The sequence below is a fragment of the Panthera pardus genome, unplaced genomic scaffold (assembly GCF_024362965.1).
Source record: "Panthera pardus isolate Hobbes unplaced genomic scaffold, ASM2436296v1 HiC_scaffold_26, whole genome shotgun sequence".
Taxonomy (NCBI): domain Eukaryota; kingdom Metazoa; phylum Chordata; class Mammalia; order Carnivora; family Felidae; genus Panthera; species Panthera pardus.
The window spans coordinates 1,366,913-1,394,755 of NW_026526832.1; the positions used below are offsets into that span (position 1 = coordinate 1,366,913).

Here is a 27,843-nt window from a genome sequence, read left to right on the forward strand (position 1 = left end):
CTCAGGGCACTTACTCCCTGCCAGTAATTAAAATGCAGGAGGCACAGGTAAAGCAATGTAAGGATACAAAAAAGGACATCCAGGGGAGGGGTGGGGAGGGGGCCAGGCCTGACAGTGGTCGAACGCTGGCCAAGTGCTGGGCGTGGAACTACACACCTCCCAGCAGCCTTGCAGGGCCGTGGGACACGAATCCACAGGGGCCCGTGCGCAAGTGCTCACAACACTGGGAAAGGTGTCTAAGGAGGTTCCAAACTCTGGCTTTTGCTAAATTGTTAAAAAAAAAAAAAAAATTCAGGCTTCAAGTAGCCCTTGGAGGATGAGGGGCTGGAGATGGGTGGTATAGGCCTGGCCTTATCTGGGTCACACAGGACAGCCGTGGGCCATCTTCCCGAGTCTCAATTCTCAAAGCTAAGCCATTTAGCTGGTGAAAATTTCAAAGCAGTTACTCTTAAACAGTATTTGATAAAATAGAAAGCAAAACCCATAGAAAATTTCCAGTCTCCCACCCAGAGAGTTACTATTTTGCTATGTTGGCGGCTCCAAGCTTGACCCCAGGGCCCTGGAAATCCAAGGGTGCCTGTCTGTTAGGACTGGCCCCTCCCCCTGCGCGCGGTCGGGACGTGGCAGATGCAAAGATACAGAGGGGCTGGGCGTCACAACTGCGGCCCGGGCTGCGGGAGCACAAGGAGAAATGAGAACCCATATGTGGCAGGGAGGGAGCACACTAGATGCAGATCTTCTGATGACAAGGACAGGACCAATTAACAGACAGAAGCTGGAATGAGCCTGTTCTCTGGGAGGAAGCCACCGCCCCTCGCCACTCAACATCTCTCCAGCAGTCTCTGTGCTGTCTGGAATGCAGTCCCTCTGTCACTCACTGCCGGCATCCCACACTGAGGTCCCCACCTGGCAGCCACCAAGGACATTTCAGGCAGATTACAGACATTTTTTTTTTTTTTGAGACTCAAATTAAGTAGACTGTGGGAGCTCCCCAAAAGCTTCTTTTTAAATTCTTTTTTAAAATTTTTAGCACACTACCTGGAACACACTGCCAGGTAGGCATGACAAAAATTTTTTTTAAGTCGATTTTTTCTTTGAGACAGAGAGTGGGAGTGTGAGCAGGGGAGGGCCGGCGGGGGGTGGGGGGTGGGGAGAGAGAGAATCCCAAGTGGGGCTTGATCTCACGAACCTGTGGGCATCAAGAGTCGGACACTTAACTGAGCCGTGCAGGCGCCCCCCCCCAAATTTTTTTTAAATAGGCAATTTATTTTAGTGTTTCAGAAGACATGATTATTCTTGGAAAGGGTTTATTCTTCTATAACTCTGGATAACAAAGATTATACCCTAATTTTGATAAGCCACCTCAGGCAGACAGTGGAACACCTCAGGTTAACGCTGAAGTGCTTGGGAAGGGCAGTAAAAAAAAAAAACTCAAGAAATTCAAGAGTTGTCATCATTTCAGGGAAGACGGTGGCTTCTGTAGCCTAAGGTGGCTTCAGAGAATGCAGGAGACCTGGAAAATGTCTTCTGTGTCCCTCCCCGACCACGGACGTTGTTTTCCCTGGTTGTTTCCTGCAAGTCTTCTGACAGAAGGCAGACCCGACAACAGAAAGGGACCGTGAACTTCTCCAACTGGCCCAGGCCTCACACAGCAGCATGGCCAAACCAGGACTAGTGGTTTAGCTACTGAGCACATCATCCTGGAAGTGCCCCCGACATCTGTCCTACCAAACGGTAACAAGGAACCAGAATCAGGCATTCAGGACTCTCATCAAAGGAGTGACCTCTATTGTCCTTTCACTTAATTACCTGGTATTCTGTGTGCAGTAGACATGGACAGAGTTTTTACAAATTAAATAACGTTCTTAAAATTCAATAAAACATCATTACATACAAGTCTCTTTGAAAAGTCTTTCCCATTCAATTCTCAAAATTAACTTACAAAAGTTTGTGCAAAAACACTGACCTCAAATAAATAGGTGGGGGGGGGGGGCAAAGTGGGAAGAGCTAAACTTTTTTTTTTTTTAAATTAAAAGTTAAAAACACCAGCTGCACTTCAAAGTATTTGCAGGATGAAATGGATCAAGAAGGCTAGGAAAAACAGCCTTCAGAGTCAGAGCTGCATTTTCAAGTGAGGTTTCTCTGTGTTCAGAATTCACAATGGATGCCTCCACTGAGGTCCTTCACCACGCCCTCTTTGACCAGCTTTAGGAGGAACCTGGTCTCTGTTGTCACATTATGCATGGTCTGAAAGTTCATGGCAGCCATGCAGAGATTGTCAAAGTAGTGCAAAGGTGTTTTGGGTTGATTGAGGTCATATCCGAAGCCTGCCAAACTGACTTCATCACACAGATGTGTGGCTAAGACAACAGCAATTACACCAATGGTGGGGACGTTCTGAAAAAAAAGGAAAAGACAAAACAAGGCTTAGGAGCACAATTCATTGATTTCCAAGGGGTATCCATGCTCTGCAGAGTAACACAGGCTGCTCTGGGGGCCACAAGTTTAGACATGACATGGTTTTACAGATCCCAGAATCCTGAAGTCGGACTTCCTGCCCAAGTCAGGGATTTACACTCTAAAACATGGTCTGTGATGTGGACACTTTTCACACACCACCAAGAGGTGGCTTGGCAGTTACTGTACCAAGCTAAACAGTGTTCCTTCTAAGCCTTCTTCCTACTGGTCCTACATGTACTGACCGGAACTGCAAAAACAAGTTCATTTCTTTTCTTACACGACACGCATCTAGAAGGTCTAGGTATCTAGAAGGTCTGTCCGTTCTGGAATCAGTGGTCACAGGACCTTCCACAGTCTTTCTTGGGACCTGTTTCTGGAGTTGGGCCCTTCCCTGCGGGCTCCTGTGGACAGTCTCTGCCAGAGAACACAGCAGCCTCAGTTCTTGCCAGTGAAGACTGAGTTCATGGCTTATCTGAAGCTACCTCCCACCCAAGGCCAACACTCCTGGCAAATAAAACATTTCCAGGTCATTTTTCACATGTATAGCTGCTAAGCCAGGTTCTGCCCACCCTCGATTTGGGCAATTTTTAGGCCCCAGTTAAGGGTCTCCACATTTGTTCCTCCCAAAACATTATCCTATGGACTTTGGCCTAGTGCGCCAAATGTCTGAACCATTCTGGATTCTGACTGAATCGCCACTCTGCCACCCTCCTGTCCACCATCTTTCCACTTGCAAATCAGGAATCGTGCTTTCTGTATCTCTGTCCCAGTTTTGGGTGAAGACAGTACACAGGGCAGAGAGAAATACAGAAAGCCTTAAGCTGTCTAAGCACCAGCCAAAGGCCACTGCTGACCTGCAAATGACATTCTGTTGTATGGTTTTTCATGTAAATAAATATACCTACTTTGTTCATCCTACTTGGGTCTGTGGCTTCCAGAAACAACTCTCCTTTTCCGTAAACTGGAACAACAGCGAACCCTTCAAAGTTCATAGTTTAATCAGGATTAAGGAGCTTCTACTAAGCTCATCATTTGTCAAAAGCCACCTCTTGCTCCTTGGTGTGTTGCATCTACGTCACTCATTAAAAAGAAACTCAACAGTCACTGAATTCAAGAGAAATTAACCCAAAGGAAGACTTTCTGCTGTTTAGCCATAAGACCCTACGGCAGTGTCCTGTCTTACCCTGTGGCCAGCGTGGCACCTAGCAGGTCGGGAAAACTCAATCAGGGTTTACAGAAGGAGTGTATGAAGTCAACTGCTCATAGGGGCAAGTATATGGAGAGAAACTCAGAAACTATCAAAAACCACTCAGAGGGGTAGAGCGTTTGACTGCAAAAACCACTCAGAGCATGTTACCTACAGAACATATCCCCTAAGATCATACCTCTTAATCCAGCAGACTTCCCTGTCTGCTGGAAGGGCCTATGCGTGAGGAAGTTCCTGACAATGCAGTTTGTTGTCCATTTTCAAGCTTTTCCCTATGTATCTCTGTACACACATTGTTATTTTTATTTTTTAAAGTTTTTATTTATTTATTTTGAGAGTGAGAGTGCATGCATGATCGAGCAGAGGGACAGAGAGAGAGAGGGAGAGAGAGAATCCTAAGCAAGCTCCATGCTGCCAGTGCAGAACCCCATGCAGGGCTCAATCCCACAAACCATGAGATCATGACCTGAGCCAAAATCAAGAGTCAGATGCTCAACTGACAGAGCCAGCCACGTAACCCTCTAATTTTCTTATAATAAAATTTTTTAGAGTAAAATTGCTGGGTCAAGACTATTCACATTTAAAGCTGATATCTACTGCCAAAATACCATCCAGAAAAAGTACCAACTTATAATTCTATCTGTATTCCTGCCAAACAAGGACATTATCAAGCTTTTAAATCTTTGCTAAGAAAATAGGAAAAAAATGTCATTGTGGCTCTAATGTACTTTTATTTGATTACTGGTGAAATTGAACATTTTATCATGTACTCCTTGGCAGTATAAATTTCTTCCTTTGTGAAATGTCTGTTCATATCTTTCCCTCATTTTTTAAATTGGCCCATCTTTTCTTTTTGCTGTAATAAGATCATTCTGTACTTTGAGAGTATTTACTATCATACATATGATAAAATTTCCCCCACTTATTCTATGTTCTAACTTTGTTTCTGATACCATTTGCTGTTCAGTAATTTCATATTTTATTGAAAGTAAATCTGCTCATTTTTGAAAGGTTACTTCTTCAATAAAAATCTACACAAACCGCAAATGAGCATTTGCCTATTTCTAAAAAATATGATGGAATTTAATAAAGAAACAGGGCAGTTGAGAAGATAGAGAAATCGAAAGGTATTGAAAGATACTTGAATATATTTATAGTAAAACCTCTTCATAACTTAAGAATCTCGCCAAAGTCTATGTAAGTCTTTTTTTTTTTTAACTGCTTTGTTAAAATTGATGCTAACGGGGCACCTGGGTGGCTCAGTCGGTTGAGCATCCGACTCCAGCTCAGGTCATGATCTCTCGGTCTGTGAGTTTGAGCCCCGCGTCAGGCTCTGTGCTGACAGCTCAGAGCCTGGAGCCTGCTTCGGATTCTGTGTCTCCCTCTCTCTCTGCCCCTCCCCCACTCATGTTCTGTCTCTGTCAAAAAATAAATAAACGTTAAAAAAATTAAAAAAAAATTGATGCTAACAGGCTAAAAGTTTTAAGTCCACGTTCTGGGGGAACCAATGTGCTCCCAGGTGGGCAAGAGCAGCTAAAGCAACCTATTCTATAGTGAACCGGATCATGGACCCTGATAGCTGCTGCCAGGGGGCAGGGCCACTATCCTCTGCGAGGGAAAAAGGAACCATTTTCTGACCAGAAAGACTGGTCCTGGCCATGCTCCTGCAGTGGGCAGAAACTACGTGGCCCTCCCCAGGGATGGGAGAGCAGGAAAGCACCCGAGAGGGCAGACGCCTGAGAAAAACGGCAGCCTGCCAAGGGAAGAGCTTCAGCTGTGTTCATGGCTCAAGCCTGGGGCTGGAGCCAGAGTTGGGGTTAGCGGTTACCGATCACAGTAAAGAACTGGGTTTTTGTTTGAAGGAGCCTATTTAGGTATTTGTTTTTCCTATGAAACACAGAATTCTTCCTTTAGAGTTTACATAGGTGTTTTAAAGAACATTTTTAATTAGAATTTGATTCATAGGGCAAACAGAAGAGTCTGCTCATCTGCCTATGGGTTGACCACATCTAAGAGCCTAGCTCAATGTTTGCAAACTGTGACCCTGACCAGCCCCAGGTATCTCCTGGGCAATATCTCAGGCTCTCAGTGTGAGCAGCAGCACTGGCCCCCATTTCCAAATTCCTTGCTTTCCTTCATATGGGGAGATTTTGCTTGGAAGTTTGTTTAAGGAAGGGGTGCCTGGGTGGCTCAGTCGGATGAGTGTCTGACTCTTGATTTTTGGCTCCGGTCATGGTCCCAGGGTCGTGGGATCAAGCCCTGATTCAGGCTCTGTGCTGAATGTGGAGCCTGCTTGAGATTCTCTCTCTCTCTCTCTCTCTCTCTCTCTCTCTCTGCCCCTCTCCCCTACTTGCACTCTTTCTCACTCTCAAAAAAACAATTTTTTTAATTTTTTAAAATTAAAAAAAAAATTTTTTTTAATTAAAACGATTTTTAAAGCTGTGATTTCCAGCTTTTAAAAAAGTGTTTTAAAGACACAGGCTTAGCTATTCGGATCATAAAGAAATAGGTGATAAAGCCATTGCCACCTCCCTGGTGGCAGCACAGGCTAAATGCAGGTAAAGAATCCCTACTGCAGTGAACAGCCAATATAGTGCAAAGGTTCTCAAATTAGGCTGCAAAATAATATCACCCAGGGGGCTTTGACAGTCCCAATGTACAGACCACCACACAGAATAATTAAGCAGAAAGTGTGGGATGAGACCCAAGCATCAACTGAAAAGCACTGCTCTGGGGGGCGAACTTTATTTACCATCACCTATAAAGTGAAGATAAATGTCAATTTTCGCTTAAGCAGCACACAGAGTTAAAAATGTAAAGAACTTTTCAGACCACCAAAGTGTCTTTCAGTGTCCTCCAGCAGTTAGTTATATGGAGTCACCGACTAGGAATACCTTAAATAACATCTCAGGGACCTAAGTGTTAACGTGTTGACTGTACTGAAGACAGGAGTCACCAGGGGAAAGGCCAGGTAAACAATGAGGAGCCCTGAAGTCAAGATGCAGAATAGTAAACACACACGGAGCATCTATCTGCTCAGTGACTACATTTCTACACTGGATGACTCTTCTGGGTATACAGCTGAGCCCAAGTGAAAGTTGTACAGCTGTCTCCCTTCCAACACAGAGAAGAACAGTTAACTTTCAGTTGCAACAATACCTTATCTCGGCCCCAGAACCTTGACTGGGGCTCTGAGTACTGAAGAATGTCAAAGGCAGTCTCTTTGATAATAACTGGATTCAAAATCCTGAAATGTTTTGGCTGTAGTGGGATTTTTTCCGCCACCTGCTTCCAAAAGAAGAGTCGCACCCAAAATGGCTAAGGAAAGAAGGCAGGCAATCATTAGGGGTATTTAATAAGGTTATCCCACCAGCAGCAGGTGAGAACACACCCCTGCTAATCAGCCCAGAGTTATGGCGTGACCCCATGTGGGCTTGTCTGCTGCATTTGACAGCAAAGTCACCGGGATCTATGCAAATCCAAGAACTCAACTCAAAGTAGCCACCCCGAAGGACCCGATTTACGAACGTGGTGTTGGACAAGAGGACGAAGGGCAGCGTCGGCTCTGGTTTCCATGGGGAGGAAATTCCCCAGGGAATGACCTGAGATGGTAAGCCTTTTTAGGATTGAAAGGCATCGTTTGTACCTGGGGAGACCAGGTGAACAGATCCTATTTAAGGGTATTAAGTGTACGAGTGACCCACTCCGACCAGGCCCTCACCCTGCGTCCTCTCCATGGCTTTGCTCTATCTGTCTAGTCCTGTGAAGTCTTCTGGAAACTGAAAGTTATTTCATAGGTGCTTCATCTTCCAACTAGGTCGACTTCTACACAACAGAAAGTCCACATCATAACCTATGCAAAATCAGGCTTTGCAGATACAAATTCTCCATCACATGGAGCTTATGTGAAAAGTGTAATATATCCTATTAATTTTGCAGACGGCTAGTTTGTGTGTATATAGATAGTTGGCTCCTGGAATCTATTTCAGCATCATGGGTAGGACCATAAAGTAATGTGATCAATTATTACAACAAACAAAAGGGCATATGACCAAGTGAGGGCCATTTCCTCAACATCTGCCCCTTTGGAATTCTGTGAATTTCCTCCAACAAGGGGACCACCTATCAGAGCATTTTTAGAGAATCTCTTTGGGAATATTCCTCAAACGTTTTGTATATATTCTTTTGAAAATCCTCCACAGTGGTTTATACTCATCCAAGTAAGTCTAATTTCTCGATTAGCCAAAAGGCATGTAAACTCAAGTCTGGTGAGTAAGGTAGGTGATCACTAGTAACAATTTTGGTTCAAAACTTGATTTTCCCATTTAAGTAATGATCACAGTTTCGACATGTGACATAACCTTAAATTCTGAAAGTAATTCTCAACAAGGAGTACTGCTGCGCTTCTACAAAGGGAGTAGTTATTTTAGAGACACCACAAAAGTACAGTTGATCCTTGAATGATGTGGGGGTTAGGGCACCACCACCCTATCCCCGCATAGTTGAAATCCACATATAACTTTTTTTTTTAAGTAGGCTCCATGCCCAGCGTGGAGCCCAATGGGGGCCTTGAACTCACAACCCTGAGATCAAGACCTGAGCTGAGATCAAGAGTCGGACGCTTAACCAACTGAGCCACCCAGGTGCCCCCACAGATAACTTTGGACTCTCCAAAAGCTTAACTGAGAGCTTACTGTTGACCAGAAGCTTTACTGATAATATAAACAGTCGATTAACACATCTTTTGTATGTTATATGTATTATATATTATATTATTACAGTAAAGTAAGCTAGAGAAAAGGAAATGTTATTAAGAAAATCTTAAGGAAGACAAAGTATATTTACAATACTATACTGTATTTACTGAAAACAATCTGTGCATAAGTGCACCCACGCAGTTCGAACCCACACTGTTCAGGGGTCAACTGTATGTATGCCACTGTGTTTGCTTAAAAAATAAAAGTCTGTAATTACACTTAGAGACCCCTCCACTTCTTATGAAAGAATACTAGATGGCTGAGTTTCTAGTGCTTACCAGGGTTTCATTTTTCACCATTGCTTGAAGCCAGTTGAAGTCAACACTCTTAAATAAAACAGCAACAAACAAGTCATGGGAATAATAGTCAAGGTCAGACAGTGGCGCACCCTCTGGGTAAGTCATCCTTATGGTAGTTTTATTACCAACATGCTCTGAATATCCCTCAACTGGTGCACTGTTTAACCTATTTAAATAAAAAGGAAAAGATAAATTGACAAAGCAAGCCATCAACCCTCTTATCATATCATACAAAGTCCCTGCACTGCGTCCCCAGCATTTTTAGGACTGGGAGTGGCTGTGGGTCCGGAGGAAGGCATCCCTCCCAGCAGCCTTGCGTCCCTGAGGGACACCCATACCTCAACTCTGAATGTCAAGCAATCCCATGTAGTCCTGCCATTTCAAGCTAATCCAACATATTATATTTTAGGCTTTCTCTGGGCACCAGTGATGTTGCCTTGAAGGCTTCCCACTGTGTTCAGATATGAGGGGTTCTTGCCAGGAATTCAAAAAGATAAGCAGAAAGGAAACCTAGAAACCAGGGCAAGGCAGACACAAACCACACTTAGACCGACAGGGTCAGGACCAAGGAGGGCAATAGGCCCAGGTGTATCCTTAAAGCAAGGATTTGGGACACTTACAACTGTCAGATCAACAAAGGCTCTTACCAGGCTCGTTGTTTGGGGGAAAATTGTAAGAATTCTTCTGAAAGCAAACTGACCCAGTTAAAGAGTTTCGTAATCTCAAAAAATGTCTGTCTGGTTCTTCCCCTGTATTATCACACCTGTATCCCAACTTCCTTCCCTATTCCGCTGCCACTTCTTCTAGATCTGATACCTACCTCTGGATTATCATATTATTAGACACGATGACTAAATGCAAGGCATGCCCCTGAGGTGGTTATTTTTTCCCATTTCTTATTTTAAAATAAAGGACATTATCAGTGTGGCTGGTGAAATCTGATAAGGATGTAGACAGCGTCTAAATTTTATCGATGTTAATTTCCTGATTCTCAACATTGTTCCATGGTTCTGCAGTTCTATAATAGAATGAATGCCCTTGTTCTTGGGAAATGCACACTGACTTGTTTAGGGGTAAAGGGGCTTGATATTTGCAACTATCAAAGGGTTCGGAAGAGTAACGGGAGAGAGAGAGAGAGAGAGAGAGAGAATATTATAAAGCAATGTGATAAAGCATTACAGGTTGGAGAATCTGGGGGGAAGGGTGAATGCGAGTTCTCTGTACTATTTCTGCAACTTTTCTGTTAAATTTGAAATTGTTTCAAACCGAAAAGTTAACCTGCAAAGGCTTCTTCACTGATATTCTCCCTCATCATCAGGCTAAGCAACCCTTTCTCTATCCCCAGCACTCAGTGGCCTCCCAATGCCCACACATGAAGTCCCTGTTCCCCAGTCTGGTGATGTGTGGGCCACCACTGGACATTGGGCCACCTTCCAGCCCCTTTCCCACTCTCCCAGCCTCTCCCTCCTCCTGCCAGGGTGGGGGGCTCCACACCTAAGATCTCCCCACCTACCTCCTCCCTGAAGAGCCAAATCCCACTGCTCTGCAAGGCCAGCCCAGGGCCACCCTTCACTCCCGCCACACTTCTCCTCTGGCCCAGAGTGTGCACTGCCTGCAACTCCTGGCTTCTCTCTTTTTCTCTTCCTGTATCCCAGTCACGGACCAGTAGATGGGCATGGGGTCCCGTCTGCCTCCCCAGTGCTGCCTGTGCACGCATCTTTCAGCTGATCACGCAGGACCAGGGATTAGGTTCTGGAAGCCTCATACCCTGCATGTGGACTGTTTGTGTCCGGCCCGGACCCTGGGCCCTGCAGTGCCTCAAGGTGCTCATCTATGATGCCCACAGTGATGGCTCCACTGAGGAACAAGAACATCTAAAGCAGACAAGGTAGTGTCTGGCACACAGAAGCATTCAATGAAAGGCAGGGGCTATATCCTTCTTCACCCCAACATTTATAACCCTGGAGGCCCCACTCCTACCCCCCCACCTCACATCATTCCTGCTCTCTGGCCGCTGGGGCCCATGGCACCTCTTCTGCCTTAAAACTATGTTCTTGAGGGGCGCCTGGGTGGCCCAGTTGGTTAAGCGTCCGACTTCAGCTCAGGTCATGATCTCGCGGTTCATGAGTTCAAGCCCCGCGACAGGCATCTGTGCTGATGGCTCAGAGCCTGGAGCCTGTTTCAGATTCTGTGTCTCCCTCTCTCTCTGACCCTCCCCGGTTCATACTCTGTCTCTCTCTGTCTCAAAAATAAATAAACCTTAAAAAAAAAAAAATTAAAAAAACAACAACAACAACAACTATGTTCTTGGGGCTCCTGGGTGGCTCAGTCGGTTAAGCGTCCAACTTCAGCTCAGGTCATAATCTCACGGCTCATGAGTTCAAGTCCGTGTCCAGCTCTGTGCTGACAGCTCAGAGCCTGGAGCCTGCTTCGGATTCTGTGTCTTCCTCTCTCTATGCCCCTCCCCTGCTTGTGCTCAGTCTCTCAAAAATAAATAAAACATTAAGAAAAAAAAAATCTAGATTCTTAACTATTTCTTCTATCTTGGCTCTTACAAAAGTCTGATTCATTCCCACAAACACTTTACACCCCCTGTCCTCTCCTCCAGAGCCCCCGTCTATCCTACAAATTCTCCAAACAGAGCTGCTAACATCCATTGAGCCTTTACCCCAAGCCCGACACTAAATGCTTTACCCTAAGTTCTAAGTGCTTTACATCTGTGAACTCATTTTGTCTTTATGTAAGCCTATGAGGTACATACTATTATTTCCTCCATCTATAGATGAGGAAACAGAGGCACAGGACAGTTAGGAAACTTGCCTGAGATCACAGCTACTGGGGACAAAGGCATTATGTGAACATACCACTTTTAGACTCAGAATATCTGAAATGGATCTTGTTATACTCCCTCACTAACCAGAGATTTTTTCCTCCAACTACTCCGCTTCTGACAGCAGTTCTGCTAACACCTGAGACCCCAGACTAGAAATCCTGGCATCCCTTACCATTAACTGTCAAGCTGTCAGGAAGTCCCCCAATTTACTTTCTCAATATATCTCCCGGATTTGACCCTTCAGTCTCCATTTCCACTTTTTCTGCCTCACACCAGGCCCGCACACCGCGTGCACGGACTACAAACTCGACACCCAGTCCCCAGCCCTCGCCTGCCCTGCCTTTGGTCAAATCCACACGCTCCTGCTGAGCAAATCTGATGAAGGCCCAGCATGCCTTCATCATGCTCCTGGTTCTACACATCCTTCAGATGGGGAGAATTTATTAAAATGTATCAAGAGCCTTAAAAATATTCGAGTATCTTTAAGCCAACAATTCTGAGAATTCTTGGAAAGGAAATAATCAGAGATAAAGACTTAAGTATGAGAATGTGCAAGGCATTTTCACAATAACAAAGAAACTGAAAAATTCTACATGTCCACAACAGAACAGCTAAATAACTTCTGATACTCTCATTTAGAGGAACGGTAAGTACTTGGAAGAGTTAATTTTCTAAGAAATATTTAATGACCTCAGAAACTGTTCATAATATTAGATTAAAAAAGCAAAATACTTTATAAGAATATAAATGCACTCATTAGTATGTGTATAGAACAAAAGTGGAAAAAACACAGCAAATTAATAGTGGTTGGTTATTTGTGCTATGAGTGGTTATTTTCTTTCTTACATTTTCCTGTATTTTTTTTTTTTAATCTTCAAGAATGAGCACATTTTACTTTTACGATCAGGAAAACAATTTTCAGCTGGCTAAACCAGAGAGAATCTAGGATGAACGGAGTTCAGACTGTGTGCTCCCCACGATCCCTCCAGCACTGCTCGTGGGGTGCACCTACACCGAGCCCTGCTCCCCGAAGCCAGGCATCTCACTAGCTCACCCCCCAACACCACATCCACTTCCTGGCTCTGCCTCACCCAGGCTTCCTCCTGAATCTACCCAGTCTTCCAAACCTCACCTCCTCTGTAAAGGTTCTGCCATATTAGGGTCGATACGGCGCAGTTTGGGGGCATCCAATCATTTCACGTTTGTGTCTCAACTCCTCAAGCAGTAAATCCCCTGCAGGCAGGGGCCTGCAGCACTTCCTGCACCCCTCACTGTCGCTGGCACTACACCAACAGCAGTGAACTGAACTTTAGAGGTGAACCCATGTACCTTATCACAACATCAAACTGGTTCAGGGCATGGCCCAGTGCTAGTCCGTGCAGTATCCCGCCGCTTCCGATAACCACACAACGCCTACAGCTCTTTGCTTTTAAGTGTTCAGGCATGTCGTGCTCAGGCAATATCTCCAAGAGGCTCTGGACTTGGCTGGAGAACCTCCGGAATCCAAAAGGAGGATCGTACTTGTACTCGGCTTCATTCACTTTGGGGGCCTCCTTCACGAAAGGCGGTAAGTCCATGCTGTACCTGTGCTCAAACAACTGCGCCATGGACTTCTTCGCAAACTTTGGTCGGCATTCCTTTTGCAAGACTTGCTGAGCATATTTCTGAGCTCTCTGGAATGAAATCACACCAGGCTGAGTTTAAAAAAATAACCTCTCAGGCATCAGAAATACCCTCTTACAGATGACACTGTGTCCTGGGATGTCTGATAAAGCTCCCTGTAGATTACTGTCTTTCAGCACAAAACATCTCCCTTTTAGAGTTAATTTGTGGTCAGAAACTTAAAGAAAAAAACCTGAGAGAATCACATAACAAGGAGATAAACTCAACAATATCTACTTCATTATACAAGGAAAGCATGTCCTCATACCCCCACCTCCTATCTCTAGCCTGCCCTTGTTCCTAAAATAAATGTGGGGTGAAATACATACTCTGATGTATTTCATGTTTTATAAAAGCCCGACACAGGCTACAACATGGATGAACCTTGAGAACATTATACAAAGTGAAATAAGCCAGTCACAAAAGGACAAATACTGTTTGATTCCACTTCCATAAGATCTCTATAGTACTAAAATTCATAGAAACAGGAAGTAGAATGCTGGTTATTGGAGGCTGAGAGAGGGGCAGGTGGGAAGCTATTGTTTAATGGGTACAGAGTTTAGGTTTTGCAAGATGTAAAAGTTCTAGAAATCTGTTTCATAGCAGTGTGAATATAACATATCACACTTAACAGCACCATATTGCACATTTAAAAATGGCTGAGATGGTAAATTTTATGTGATTTTTACCACATTTTTAAAAAATCTCATGTATTTTAGGTTCCTGTCTAGCGGGATGAGAAACAGGCTTATTTACCTACCAGTTGGGGCAATGAGCTTCATACAGTCTGAAATGCAAGTTATTCTACATGTAACCAGGGAATAATGTCACGTCAACATAGAAGTAGCTGGCCTTGGTTTTGTATACAATTTTCCTTGCACATTAATGCTTTGCCTCAATAAGGAACGACTGTTGGGGCACCTGGGTGGCTCAGTTGGTTGAGCGTCCGACTTCGGCTCAGGTCATGATCTCGCGGTTTGTGAGTTAGAGCCTGGCGTCGGGCTCTGTGCTGACAGGTCAGAGCCTGGAGCCTGCTTCGGATTCTGTGTCCCCCTCTCTGTCTGCCCCTCCCCTACTCATGCTCTGTCTCTGTCTCAGAAATAAACATTAAAAAATTTTTTTAAAATAATGAACGACTGTTGAATGCCAAATACTCTAGCCCAGATGAATGCAGCAACCCACGGAAGGACATGGGACAAAGGGCCATTCGTCCCAGTCTTTCCTCTTGGCTCAGTCTGGCCAAATTCTGCCTCCAAACTGTTTGGCAGGAAGTTCTCCCTCATCGCTGTACTTTTTGTCCTTATCTCCACATTCAGCAGCCTTGGCTCTGCCTTACCCCTCCTCCCACCAAGCTATCTTCTCACTCACACGCACATACAAACGCCTATGTGCATGAATGTATGGTGTCCTAGATTTGCTGGGATATTTATTTTTAGGACTGAACATGTCTTTTGAACTGCGTCCATACTATTATGAGGATCATTGTTGTATATAATTTTATTTTTTAAACTTTTTAATGTTTATTTATTTTTGAGAGAGTGAGCGAGCAAGAGAGAGCATGAGAGGAGGAGGGGCAGAATCTGAATCAGGCTCCAGGCTCTGAGCTGTCAGCACAGAGCCCAACATGGGGCTCGAACTCAGAGAGTACAAGATCATGACCTGAGCCAAAGTCAGAGACCCAGCTGACTGAGCCACCCAGGCGCCCCTGTTGTATATAACTTTAAATGTTTGCCTCAACTATGTTCTTCCTCAGAGGCTTGTTATTTTTATTGTCTAATTTTTGTATAATAATTTTTTGTAGGAAAACTTCTATCTTACTACAGCAAAAGCCCCCACCCTCCCTTTTTAAATTACAGCTTCAAAAAGTTATTAGCATCTGGGAAGAGTACACTGTCTACATCTTGAGGATGCGGCCCTGTTTCTGAAAAGGTGAACTGACACTCTCTGAGCACAGATGCTGCTGCATACATTATGCCAGCCACTGCCTCGGCCTGTCGCTAGATCTCCAACACCTCACAAAATGGCCGTCAGTACCTTCACTGTGTGGGCTCAAGGAGGCATGGCCGGTAAGAGGGCTGGGCTGGTGTGCTAACCTGGTCCGATTACTTCCCAAATTCCTAAAACCACAGCCTCTGTCCACACAGAGCAGCACACAAACACCACCACTGAGAACAAGAGTTTAAAGACAAATTGGCACCTTCGTGAGGAATCGGCAGGAAAGCCAGGCAAGGACCAGTCGTGACCCCCAGTAGCACCGGAAGGAAGGCCTGCCAAGCCCATGTCACTGTGCACCCAGCAGGGACTTAACACCCCACCAGCAGGGGCAGGGCAAACAGAGAAGCCACACAGACCACACACATCTGACTCTAGACCCCAGGCCTGAGGGTTGTGAACAGCAAGTTTTAGAGGACAAAAGGCCAAAATGACATGTCAAGCATCTGGTTTTGCAGATCTCCTAGGATAGAAATGAACCTCTGAGAAGTGCCCAAAGAAACCCCGAGCAGACGAGTGATGGGCTCATGACTGGAAAGAGAAGTAGGTGATCAAGCCAGAAACCTGGGCTCGGCTCTCCTGAGCTGCCAAATTTTCTCTTTAAAAGTTTCATTTGGAAGGAGTGAAACTTCATTCCATTTCCATTCTGGCAAAGAGCTCCACTTGAGGCTTCAGACTTAATTGTCTAGACTGGGGGCAGAGGACAAGGCCTAGTCATCACCTTGTGACGGGGACTGCGCCTGCCCTCACTCACCGCGGGTGTGATTACATCCGTCCTGGGTGAGCACATGCTCTGAACGCCACCAGAAATGTCTACAGCGACAGCAGTTCCTCTGCTCCTTTCATTTCACCTCATTTAGAGGTGTGGACAGGCCCCGAGAAAGCCCCTGGGACCATTTCTTCTAACCAGAAGTTGTTCCAGCCTCTCCCCCACCTCCTCCACAGCTCGAATGAGAAAAGCCCGGGGAGGAGAACCTCACCTCCCAGAGCCGTGATGAAAGAAGGGGCTGTGACCCTCCCCTGCCCTGCTGCAGAAAGCTCCAGAGCTGGAAGCCAGAGCAGGCAAGGACAGACGGACACAGAGGGGTCTGGCTGGCATTCATCCACTGGGAAGGATCACTGGGAGGACCACTGGGAAGCAGAGAACTGGCGACTGTTGAAAATATACAGAAACTCCCGCTTCTCTCAAATCAAGGCGTGGAAATGAGGGCTTCGGTGTTTTAACCGTCTTCCAGGCTGAGCTTGCCGGCTGCCCACAGCTAAGAATAAACAGACATCTGGTAGTTCCGACTGTCAGGGAGGTGGCGACTTGCCATGGAAAACCACAATGTGAAAATTCACTGAAGGGTATTTAAAAAATCAAAGTGATTTTCCTCGGCAGTCTCTGCTTTCATTTCTACTGCAGAATTTTTAGGATAATGGTCCTCCAAATAGAAGTAAATGGCATAATTCTTAGTAAAAGGCAATGTTCTCTTTTAGTCCTTTACGTCGAGGACAGGGCACGGCACTGAGGTTGGAGGAGGGTTTCGGGGCTAGAGCTCACCAAACCTGGGTAGGAGCCCAATGCAGCCACAGACCACGTGAGCTGAGGGCATGGGCTACCTTATGACGCTTTCAATGCCAGATGTGTACCAGGCTGGTGCTGGCCTCTTCCTCCCAGGGGCTGCTCTGACGCCCACAGCATTACGCACTCTGCCTGAAACATGTGAGAACAGCCGTAGGAGAACCGTGAGCAAAGCTACTGCCACATGTAACTCACACTGAAGTCAACCATCTGTAACTCCTACCCAGCTAAAAAAGTAGGGCAAAATCTGAGTAACTGAGTCACAGAAAGAGTACCACAGTAAAAACTCAGACAGTCAGTGGCAGCCTGGGACTGGTGGCTGAGGGTGGGGACAGACTACAACAGGTGAGGTAACTTACCCGTTGGGTGAATGGAAGGAATGTTCTAAAATTGGACTGGTGTGATGGTGGTGTAACTGTGTAAGTGCACGGACACTACAAAATTGCATGCTTGAAAGGAGTAAATTTTATGGTGTGTGTATTTTGGCACAGTAAACCATTAAGAAAAACCAATCAGAAGATCTGGATGCTGGACCCGGTTCTAGATCTGTCAACCAGCAGTGTAACCTTGACTAAAGATCTAACCCTCGGTCAAGGCTTCAGTTTCCTCATCTCTGATATCTGAGGATGATCTGGGGCAAGGAGGCAGCGCTAAGAGGGGAAAAGAATCGGTCTAGAGGTGCAGACACCTGGACTAATACCTTGGCCCAGGTTATACTGCTTACCTTAGCTATGTGAGCGCAGGTCTGCAGAGTCAGAGAGAAGCACATTTGGCCATAATGAACTACACAGCACAAAATGCAGTCCTCAGGGTGATATGTGGTTTTTAGCTGAGAAGAGAGAGGGCCAAGTTCAAACTGCTGCTACCACGCAGCCCAAACCTGATTGTGACCTGACATGAATGTGCCCTTGTCTCTCCTTAAACATTTTTAAGTGCAATTTCACATCTGAAATGCACTTTCAAAGTGTCCGGGTCCCACAGAGACCACTGTGAATCTTTTTAAAGAAACTGTACGTTAAGGGGCATCCTTAAATAGAAAGGACAAAAGCCACAGGCACACTTCTGCAGCTGTGTTAACACAGGCCAGGCCCAGCACAACTAGGCAATGCTCAGAGTCCAACAGGGTCAGCAGGGTCCCACTAACGTTGCTAGCTGCTGAATATCATCAACAGAGCTAACAGGGCCTCATGGCTTTGAGACCACCTTCTGCTAACATACATCTACAACAATTCAAATTTGCCCCAGTGCTCTTGGTGGTAAGGACCAATGTCCAGCAACAGTCTGGAGACAGGGTTCTCTTTGCAGAGAGCTCATACTGCACACCGCCTCACAGCCATTGAGAACACCAGGACCACACCGGCCAGCTTCCCTGGCCATTTCCTGCATTCCGGGGACTTGAGAAAGGATTTCTGGTTTTGCCTTAATGAAACGTGACCAGCTATCAAATTGGGGACCTGCTCAGTGTGGCATTCAAGGGCTTTCCCTCTTTGGTCCCGGCTCATTTTCAGTCTTCTCTCCTGCTATTCCCCACCCAAATCCTCACTGATCTCCAACTCTTGCTGTCTAATGTGGCAAGCTCTCAGAGGCACATGCAGAGGACAAGCTGTCAGGACCACTGTGAAAAGTGGGGCATTCTGACAGCGTCGACAATGTTAAAAAGCTATTAAAAAGTCTCAAGTAATGAAATAAAAAATATCCCTAATTCCACCATGGTTGTAGCAAGCTTTCACTTTCTACTTTATTAATTTCTGAATTGACCGAGATTTTCACAAACAAGTTTGACTTATAAAACCATCAGCTGATTCCCCCCTCTTTCACCACAAACTGCAAGGGACTTTCTACTTTATTCATTTCTGTATTATTTGAATTTTTGGTGTTATTTTTATCATTGGAAAAAATAATGATCTTTTAGAATCTTTTAGAACTGGTTCGATGTGGTGGTCACTGTGGACTGCTACTGGGTCTCCATTTCCTGTTCCTTCTTCTTAGGGAGACGTAATTCTGTTCAGGCAGTTATCACCCCTTCTCTAGGCAGGCAGTGGGGCTTGGGAAGCTGACCTCGCCCATTAGATACTCCCATCCCCTTTGCCAGGGATTGGTCAGGAATCCTCATTGGAGCCAATCAGGGCAGGGCACTGGCAGCCCTGAGAGGCTGTTATTGGTCCTGCAGTGAACTTAGATTTTAAAACTTGGCCCCATCAGCCTAAATGGAGAACTCATATTCCATGGTTTAGAGGGAAGGGGATGGCAAGATGGTTTTTGTTTGTTTGTTTGTTTGTTTTCTGTCTACTGTCTACTGGTGGATATGAGGAGGTATCTCACCTATTCCTTAAAGGGACATTAAACTTAATGGATGTTACTGAAAAATACTTGAAGAGTTGCCTGTTACTTAACTGTGGATGTTCTATACAATCTGGAGTTTAGAGATGAGACACCACACCATGGTTCGGTAATATCTCCCCTCTCCCTGGACTTTAATATACCTAAGGATATATTCATTAATAGAAAATGTTAGCACACAATCCCCATTTCCCAAGGGCTTGCTTAAAGGACAAGTGGAAAGACAGTTAAAATACTACAGTGTAAATGTTAGGATTAAGGTATGAAGAGGCTTCTAGAAGACAGAGAGAAGGATGATCAGAGAAGGCATCTGAGAAAACCTAACCCCTGAGCTGAGATTTGATGTAAAAGATGAGTAGCAGAGGGGCAAAGGGAGGGAGGGGCTCCAGCCAGAGAAGTTAGAAAGATTGTAGCAAACATAGGGAAAAATCGTTTCAACAAATGGTGCCGGGAAAACTGGATATCCGCATGCAAAAGAAAAAGGTTGGCCCCCAGCCTCACATCATATACAAAAACTAACTCAAAACAGATTAAAGATCTACATTTAAGAGCTAAAACTATAAAACTCTTAGAAGAAAACACAGGATTAGGCAGTGATTTCAGAGGTCTGGCATCAAAAGCACAAAGAACAAAAGAAAAAATAGATTAACTGGACTTAATCAAAATTAGAAACTTTTCGTGCTGAAAATGACACCATGAAGAAAGTGGAAAGACAATCCACAAGATGGGAGAAAATACTTGTAAACCATGTATCTGATAAGGGACTGGTCTCCAGAATATATAGAAAACTCTTACAACTCAATAATAGACAAATAGAAAGACAAATAACCCAATGAAAAATTGGGCAAAGAATTTGAACAGATATTTCTCCTTAGAAGATATATAAATGGCCAATGAACATGCAAGGAGATGTTCGTCATTAGTTACCAGGGAAGTGCACAACAAAACCAAAATGAGGAAGAAAGAAAGCAGCTCAGCCAAGGAGTAGTGAAAACATTTAAGATTTAGGCCCCGGTTCAGGCAGTGCTGGAACATGGGGTGGCTAAAGGAGGCTGAAGGGATTGGCAGGAACCAAGCCACCAAGAGCCCTACAGGCCAGACTAAGGAGTCTGGACATTCTAAAGGTAATGGGAACAAATCACAGTTTGCAACAGGGAAACAATATATCAGATTCAATTTTCAGAAATACTACTCCAGCCACAGTGGGGCATGCCTGGCTATAGAAAGGCAGGTAAGGAGGGGCACCTGGGTGGCCCTGGCTGTGCTTAAAGAGTTTTAGAGATTTGCCACAAAGGCACCCATTTATCCCAACTGTAGATGCCTCCGACCATCAAACGCTTCTCCTCTCAGCCTGGCCGCCATCCCCTGATCTGCACCTCTGCCATTAAGGCCACCTGGGCAGAGCGGACCCTTCCATAGGCCAGGCCTCTGGCTTGCTGACAGTAGCTGCCACATGCCCTCCACCAGTCCTCTCCTTCGGGCCACACAAATGTTCCCATTGCTTCAAAGGTTCCTCAGGGACATGGTCTCGAGTCTCTTCTCTGGTCATCCTCCGGAGTCACTAGGACTCCTTGGGGAACTTTACAGAGTAATAGCCATAATGATCAGAGCACTTGTCTGAGCTCTGCAGGGACAAGCAGAGCATCCCTGGTCTATTAATGTAGCTAAGGACAAGCTGTACGCAGCCACGGCACAGGCCAACACCGATGGCGCTGGCCAGGCACGAAAACTGCCAAGTTAATTTTACCCCAGGTATACTAAAGCACATCTTCCCCACCTTGTACTTGTGAAATGGTGTGCTGGACCCTTGTATGCGAGAGCTCCCATCTCTCCTCAATTAAATGAGACTCGAGAGTGATTATCTTTGCAGTTGGTCAGACGGTTAACGGCATGATTGACGAAATGGACAGGAGAAAGAGAATGTGGATAAGCATGGCAGAGAAGCAAAGGGAAGAGCGCACAGATACCGGGGCGACCGCAAGGCCAGCCAGACGGGGAGGCGGAAAGCCTGAGCAGAGGCGCTAGACACATCCTGCTCCACCACGGCAGACGTGCTGATGCTGGAAAAATCAGCAGAGTCAGCGAACCTCTGGGGACAAAAGGCACAAAAAGGCAGGCTCTGTGAGACACAATGGTTCTGCATCGGCCAAGCTGTGCCGTTTATTTTTTTATTTATTTTAGAATATTTCATAAAAATAATATTTTATAATAAAGTGTAATTATTAAGTATTAATTTTCATTTCCTTGTTTATACCCACCTGTCCCACATAGTGTGTGAGGCACTTCGAAGGACATACAGATTGAGGTAAAAACACGTGAACAAATACCCTGACTAGAAAAGGAGTTCTGCGTATATTATCTTATTCAACCTTGAGGACTACCCTATTATACAGATATTGTTGTCTACACTTCACAGCTGAGAAAACTGGGACTCAAAACAATTAAGTAACTTGCCCAAGGTCTCATTTTTGACTAAGTGGCATTTAGACTTGAATCTAGGTCAGAAATGTAAGCTCCCTCCTACTCTCTGCATCACCCTCCCTATAACTTCTGGCTCCTTTCTGGGGACATCCCCTACCCAGGTAGACAGCAGTCACGTGGAGCTAGGACCACACGGCCGAGTCCAAGCCCCAACTCCACCACTTACTAGTGAAGGTAACCTTAAACTGGTTACTTACTCTCCGCGCCCCTCCTCTCAGCTGTGAGACGGAGGTAATGACAGTTCCTACTATGAGGGTAAAATGAGTTTATATTGCTGAAGCACTTTGAGAATAGTTACACAGTATACACTAAACCAGATTAACTAAACTGGTTAACTAAACTACATGTAAACTTGGGCAAGCAGCTTAACCTCCCAGCCATCGTCTTTAAGAGGGAGAGAACACTGGAGTAGCTCCCAGCCGTGATGGTAATTAAATAATGTATGTAAAGCACCTATACATGTTGGTTATCATTACTGCCATGCTACCTTACTTAAAATCATCTCTTCTTTCGTCCAGGACAGAACATTACTGGATCATTTAACTACTCAACTAAGCAGTGAAATTAGCATTTAATAGGTCAATTGATTTAGAAAAATGAATATAAACTGAAGGGAAAAAATCTTGAAATACAGTGTGAAATCATTAAAATGAAAAATAAAACACAGCAATGACAGGTGATACCCAAAGAACTTCCCCCTGTTCTAAGAACATGTATACTGGCAACATCACAGCAAAGTAACTCCACGACAGGTGCCCTGGGGTGTGTCAAATGCAACCGACCTCCTGCCACGACTTCGGTAAACGAAGGAACAATACTGTGGGGTAGGTGTGGGGGTAGGTGGGGGAGTAGGTGGGTGGGTTGGTTTTTTGTTTTTTTTTTTTTTGGTGGTGGGGGAGAGGGTCATCCCTGATTTTGGAGTGCTAAGATGAAGTATTTTCCCTCCGTTTATAACTTTCATGACCACTTATTTATAACCCTTTAGAGACGACATTTCTGTTTAAGTATAAGCCTGGAACTTTTTTAATTTAAATCACACCAATGGAATATCTAACCTTTACACGGTCCGGGTCTACGTAATGCCTTCTTTTCATGTCACATTCTTCGGTAGTATAATTTAACTTGAGGATATAAAGGATCCACACGCCAAACACAAGCAATATACACCTGGAAAAAAAATCAATTAGGCATCATGACATGGTTATGTGATAATCAAGAGAAATCATGAGAAATAAGTGAAAACCTACCCCACGTTGAGTCTGTCTGCCATGCAGCATGAAAGTAGTCTTTAAGGTGACCTTAGTGGTCAACTTAGGGCACCATTTCTTATTTTCCTGACAAGATAGTCATTTATGACTCTCTGTTATAAGTGAAAGTAGAGAAAACTTGTTTCTGCAAAGATGTCATAATAAAATATGAATCACGATGCAGACCACTGGTCTTAAAAAAACAAGTAACATCTTCTGAGCTATAGAATCTCAGCTTCAATATTTTGCCATTTTAAAATACTGTCAGTCTTCCAAATGCTGTATGATTCCACTTATATAAAGTACACAGAGTAGTCAAAAATCACAGAGAATGAAAGAGTGGTGGCGGCCGGGTCGGGGGAAGGGAGGAAGGGGGGGGCGGTTAGTGTTTAATGGGTAGAGAGTGTCAGTTTTACAAGATGCAAAGGGTTCTGCAGGTGGATGGTGTGATGGCTGCACAACAGTGTGAAGGTATTTACCATCACTGAACTGTATACTTAGAAATGGTTAAGACAGTAAGTTCTATGTTATGTGTATTTTACCACAATAAAAAATGGGCGGAAAATATTGGGAGCCCTTAAAAGAATAAGAAAGCAAAATGAACAATCTCCTCATTATTGCTTCGAAGATTCTACCCCCAGAGATAAGCTGACTGAGGGGAGACAGAACCACCAGCTACCCTTAAGACCATCTACAAAAAACTGCTTTTAAAGATCTGATAAACTTACATTATTGTATAGTTTAAAATACACACATGCACATACATACACACACAGGACTAGGATAAAAGATTTAAGGCTAGTCCTGGTTCTAGAGACCTCTTTTTTTTTTTTTTTTAAGTTTATTTTCTGAGAGAGAGAGAGAGAGAGAGAGAGAGAGAGAGAAGGGCTGAGGGGAGGAGGGGCTGAGACAGAGTAGGGGTGCGAGAGAAGGAGAGAGAGAGAATGAATCCCAAGCAGGCTCTGCACTAACAGTGGGGCTGGATCTCACAAACTGTGAGATCATGACCTGAGCTGAAATCAAGAGTCAGACGCTTAACTGACTAAGCCACACAGGCACCCCCAAAACCTCATTTTTAATAAGCTCCCCAAGTGATACTGATAAACTAACAGTAAAAAAAAAAAGTTTAAACCAAAGTTTAAGAACCACTGTTTTACATAATTTGTGTTACTGAAAAAACAAAGTTAAAGAATAACCTTAAGGGGAAAATGATCTCTTGTCTAAAGAAAGGGGCAGTTTTAAAAAATACAGCATCTAGCACAGTATACTATATACACCAGATGCTAAATATTTCTTAATATTTGACGAGGATAATGCAGGACAGTATTGCTAGGAAGTGTGTTCAAGACTTCTTGATTCTTATTTCAACAGGATCCCCCAAGAAAACCTGGACAAGCATCCTAATTTCTCCCTGGAATCGAGGACAATGTTACATGAATAGGATGTTACCATCTGTGTAAAAATGGGGGGTGGGTCACACACACATACACACACACACACAATATTTCTTATATATACAAAATAATATTGGTTATCTTTAAGTGGGGAGCAGGAATGAGAAGATATTTTACTGAGCACTTTTAATACCTTTTGAATTTTAAATCTTGTGAATGCAGTATTACCTACCTATTCCTCTCCCCAGCCCTCCAAAAAGGAATTACATTCAATGCATGTAGTAATCCCTTTTCTTGATTACCACAAAAAAAAAAAAAAAAAAAAAAAAAAGGAAAAAGGGAAGGGAAAAGAACAGTGCATTAAAAGCAGGCCCATGGGCACCTGGGTGGCTCCAGTTGGTTAAGCGTCCAACTTGGGCTCAGGTCATGATCTCACAGTTCGTGAGTTTGAGTCCTGCGCTGGACTCTGTGCTGACAGCTTGGAGCCTGGAGCCTGCTTCAGATTCTGTGTCTCCCTCTTTCTCTGCCCCTCCCCTGCTTGCACACTCTCTCAATAAATAAACAAATATTAAAAAACAAAAAAGCAGGCCCAATGCCTACAGACCTGAGGACACTGCATGGTACTTCCCCATCGTGACTCTCTCGCCCACACTGTGAACAGCCATTGGCCCAGGTGTACCTCATTCGCAGCCACAGGCCGGCACCCAACACAGTGCCAGGCATGTCAGACCTCAGTAAATATCGGTTGGTGTCAAAAGTAGCTGGAAGATATTAATGTACATTTCCCTTTCCTACCTTCCTCCTTCTACACCTCCTAAATTAGTGGTATTTTCAAAAGGGTGATTTTCAACTTGGTTTGGCTGCTTACCAAATGCAACGGCCAGGTCCCTCCTTTAACAATTATACCATATATTAGGATATAAGGGTGACCTGGCTGAAACACTGGTCATCTTTTTTAGTATTCAATATTTAAGGCTCTTCAGAAGCTTGTAGAGGACTTTAATTAGCCATATTTTTAGATTAACTTAAAATAGCTAAGAGGAAAAGCCCTGTTTGGTCACGTAATGGCAGGGAGAGCTGTGCACTTAAGAGCTGCTCTCTCGGGATGGTGCCTCCCTGGCTGGCACTGTCCTATCATTAAGTAAAGCCTGATGCATAAATCCAGACATCTGTGCACTGAATCCTTACTCAAATGTGCCTTTGTATGATCTTCTGACCAAGTACGAGAGCCATCCTTCAGGGCCTGTTGCATTTTTCTCCCAGCTCCCCACAGCTGACCTAGTCAGGGCAATCGTAAGGTCCGAGGGCTCATACTTACTTGAGGATGTCTTTTAACAACAAGTTGGGTCTTCTCATCTTGTTTTGAGCTCGGGTGTACCATTGCAGAGAGGGTCTTGAGCAATCACTTCTCAGTTTCACACAGTTATACTCACTGGGCATTGCTGTGAAGAGAGAAGCAGCCAGGAGGAGGGAAAAGAGGGAGAGTGAGGCAAATTGTGTTTACAAAGACCTTTAGGGGGTACATCTATAGCATGGAATACACTCAGCAATAAAAAAGAATGAGTTAATGATACACCCAACAACTTGAATGAATCTAGAAGTAACTATGCTGAGCTAATACTAAAAGTTTACATATTGTATGATTCCAGGTATATAACATTCTTGAAAGGTCACAATTACAGAAATGAAGAACAGATTGGTAGTTGTCAGGAGTTATGGAAAAGGGGTTGTGGGTGTGGTTGGATCCTTGTGTTGATGTAAATATTCTGTGTCTTGACTATATCCCTATCAATATCATAGCTGTGATATTATACTATGGTTTTGCGAGAGGCTACTGGTGGGGGAAACTGGGTAAGCGGTACATGGGATCTCTCTGTATTATTATTTTTTTTTTATAATTTTTTTTAACGTTTATTTATTTTTGAGACAGAGAGAGACAGAGTATGAACAGGGGAGGGGCAGAGAGAGAGGGAGACACAGAATCTGAAACAGGCTCCAGGCTCTGAGCTGTCAGCACAGAGCCCGACGTGGGGCTCGAACTCACGGACCGTGAGATCATGACCTGAGCCGAAGTCGGATGCTTAACCGACCAAGCCACCCAGGCGCCCCTCTGTATTATTTTTTTACAACTGCACACGAATCTACAATTATCCCCAAATAAAAAGTCTAATTAGTTTTTAAAGAGCCTTTACCTTTTAAAGGTGCATACAGAACTATTTACAGATGAAACAGGAAAAATGAGATCTGCTTCAAAAAAATCAGGAAGGGGATAGGCGTGGAGGTCGGGGATAGATAAGGCAACTCTAGCTTTAAACTGATTAAGTATTGGGGCGTGTGGATGGCTCAATCGGTTGACAACCGACTCTTGATTTTGGCTCAAGTCACAATTCCAGGGTCATGAGATTCAGCCCTGCTTTGGGGTTAAGCAGGTGTGGAGCCTGCTTAAGATTCTCTCTCCCTCCCTCCCTATCTCTCGATCTCGCTCTCCCTCTCCCTCTCTCTCCCTCTCCCGCTCACTCGTCACACTCTCTTTCTCCCTCAAAAAAAATTTTTTTTAGTTAATTAATTAAACGGATTAAGTGTCAAAGCTGGGCACTAGACACATGGGGCTCATTAAACCATTCTCAATACTCTAATGCTTTTGTACATCTGAAGTTTTCTATAATAAAAGTTCAAAGAGGAAGTGTTTTATATATATATAAATATATATATGTAAAAAGAGGAAATGTTATATTTAAATTTTTTTTTTTAATGTTTATTTATTTTTGGGACAGAGACAGAGCATGAACGGGGGAGGGGCAGAGAGAGAGGGAGACACAGAATCGGAAGCAGGCTCCAGGCTCTGAGCCATCAGCCCAGAGCCTGACGCGGGGCTCGAACTCACGGACCGTGAGATCGTGACCTGAGCTGAAGTCAGATGCTTAACCGACTGAGCCACCCAGGCGCCCCGGGAATGTTATATTTAAAACAACAAAAGCGTTACACTAACAAAAAAAAGAAAATATGGCTATTTTAAAAGACACTTTTCTTAAAAAGTTATATGTTCTTGGGTATGCTTGCCTACTTATTCTTTTGAATTAATTTTATTCTCAAATTTTCAATTTCTAAATAATATTCCAAGGGGTACTATAGTAGAAATCAATACATTCTCCTCCCTCCCCCTCCCATATCAGTTTTCCCCTTCCTGACAACTCGGTAGAACTCTGGATTTTTAGCTAGGGTGCATGGCCTCCCAACACGAAGACTACATTTCCCAGCCTCCCTTGGAATTAGGTATGGCCTTGTGACTAAGTTCTAGCCAACGAGATATGAGCAAAAGTGACCTGTATAACTTCCAGGGTGTATTCCTTGGCATACACCTTTATCTCTTTTCCTGCTGACTGAAATACTGACACAAGATGAGCCACTCTGGACCACACAGAGAGCACGTCACCAAGGGATGGTGAAGCAACAACAGAGAAGGGGCCTGGGTTCCTGGACAGCCCCATGGGCATTCTACCTGGGACTGCCTGCCTCTGGGCTGTTATAAGGTGGAGAACTAAACTTCTGTCTTGCTTAAGATATTGTTAATTAAAAGTGAAGTCATATCTCAACTAATATAGGCACC

At 44.3% G+C, this 27,843-nt stretch overlaps 1 protein-coding gene across 7 annotated transcripts in view; it reads right to left on the reverse strand.

The window, feature by feature from the left end:
* Nucleotides 1-1,290: 1,290 nt before the first annotated feature.
* Nucleotides 1,291-27,843, reverse strand: part of ST3GAL5 (ST3 beta-galactoside alpha-2,3-sialyltransferase 5) — a 50,806-nt gene continuing 24,253 nt past the window's right edge. For 2 of the 7 annotated variants that reach the window (XM_019443796.2, XM_019443799.2), the window contains exons 2-8: nucleotides 25,555-25,678; nucleotides 22,651-22,762; nucleotides 17,499-17,603; nucleotides 12,886-13,229; nucleotides 8,703-8,889; nucleotides 6,827-6,985; nucleotides 1,291-2,397 (exon numbers count right to left, since the gene is read on the reverse strand). In XM_019443796.2, the coding sequence (XP_019299341.2) occupies nucleotides 2,149-2,397; nucleotides 6,827-6,985; nucleotides 8,703-8,889; nucleotides 12,886-13,229; nucleotides 17,499-17,603; nucleotides 22,651-22,762; nucleotides 25,555-25,678 (1,280 nt within the window). In that variant the 3' untranslated portion in view covers nucleotides 1,291-2,148. Of the gene's footprint in view, nucleotides 2,398-3,365; nucleotides 3,440-6,826; nucleotides 6,986-8,702; nucleotides 8,890-12,885; nucleotides 13,251-17,498; nucleotides 17,604-22,650; nucleotides 22,763-25,554; nucleotides 25,679-27,843 lie in introns of all 7 variants that reach the window. The other 5 variants (XM_019443828.2, XM_019443813.2, XM_019443805.2 and 2 more) reach the window with 5 other exon arrangements.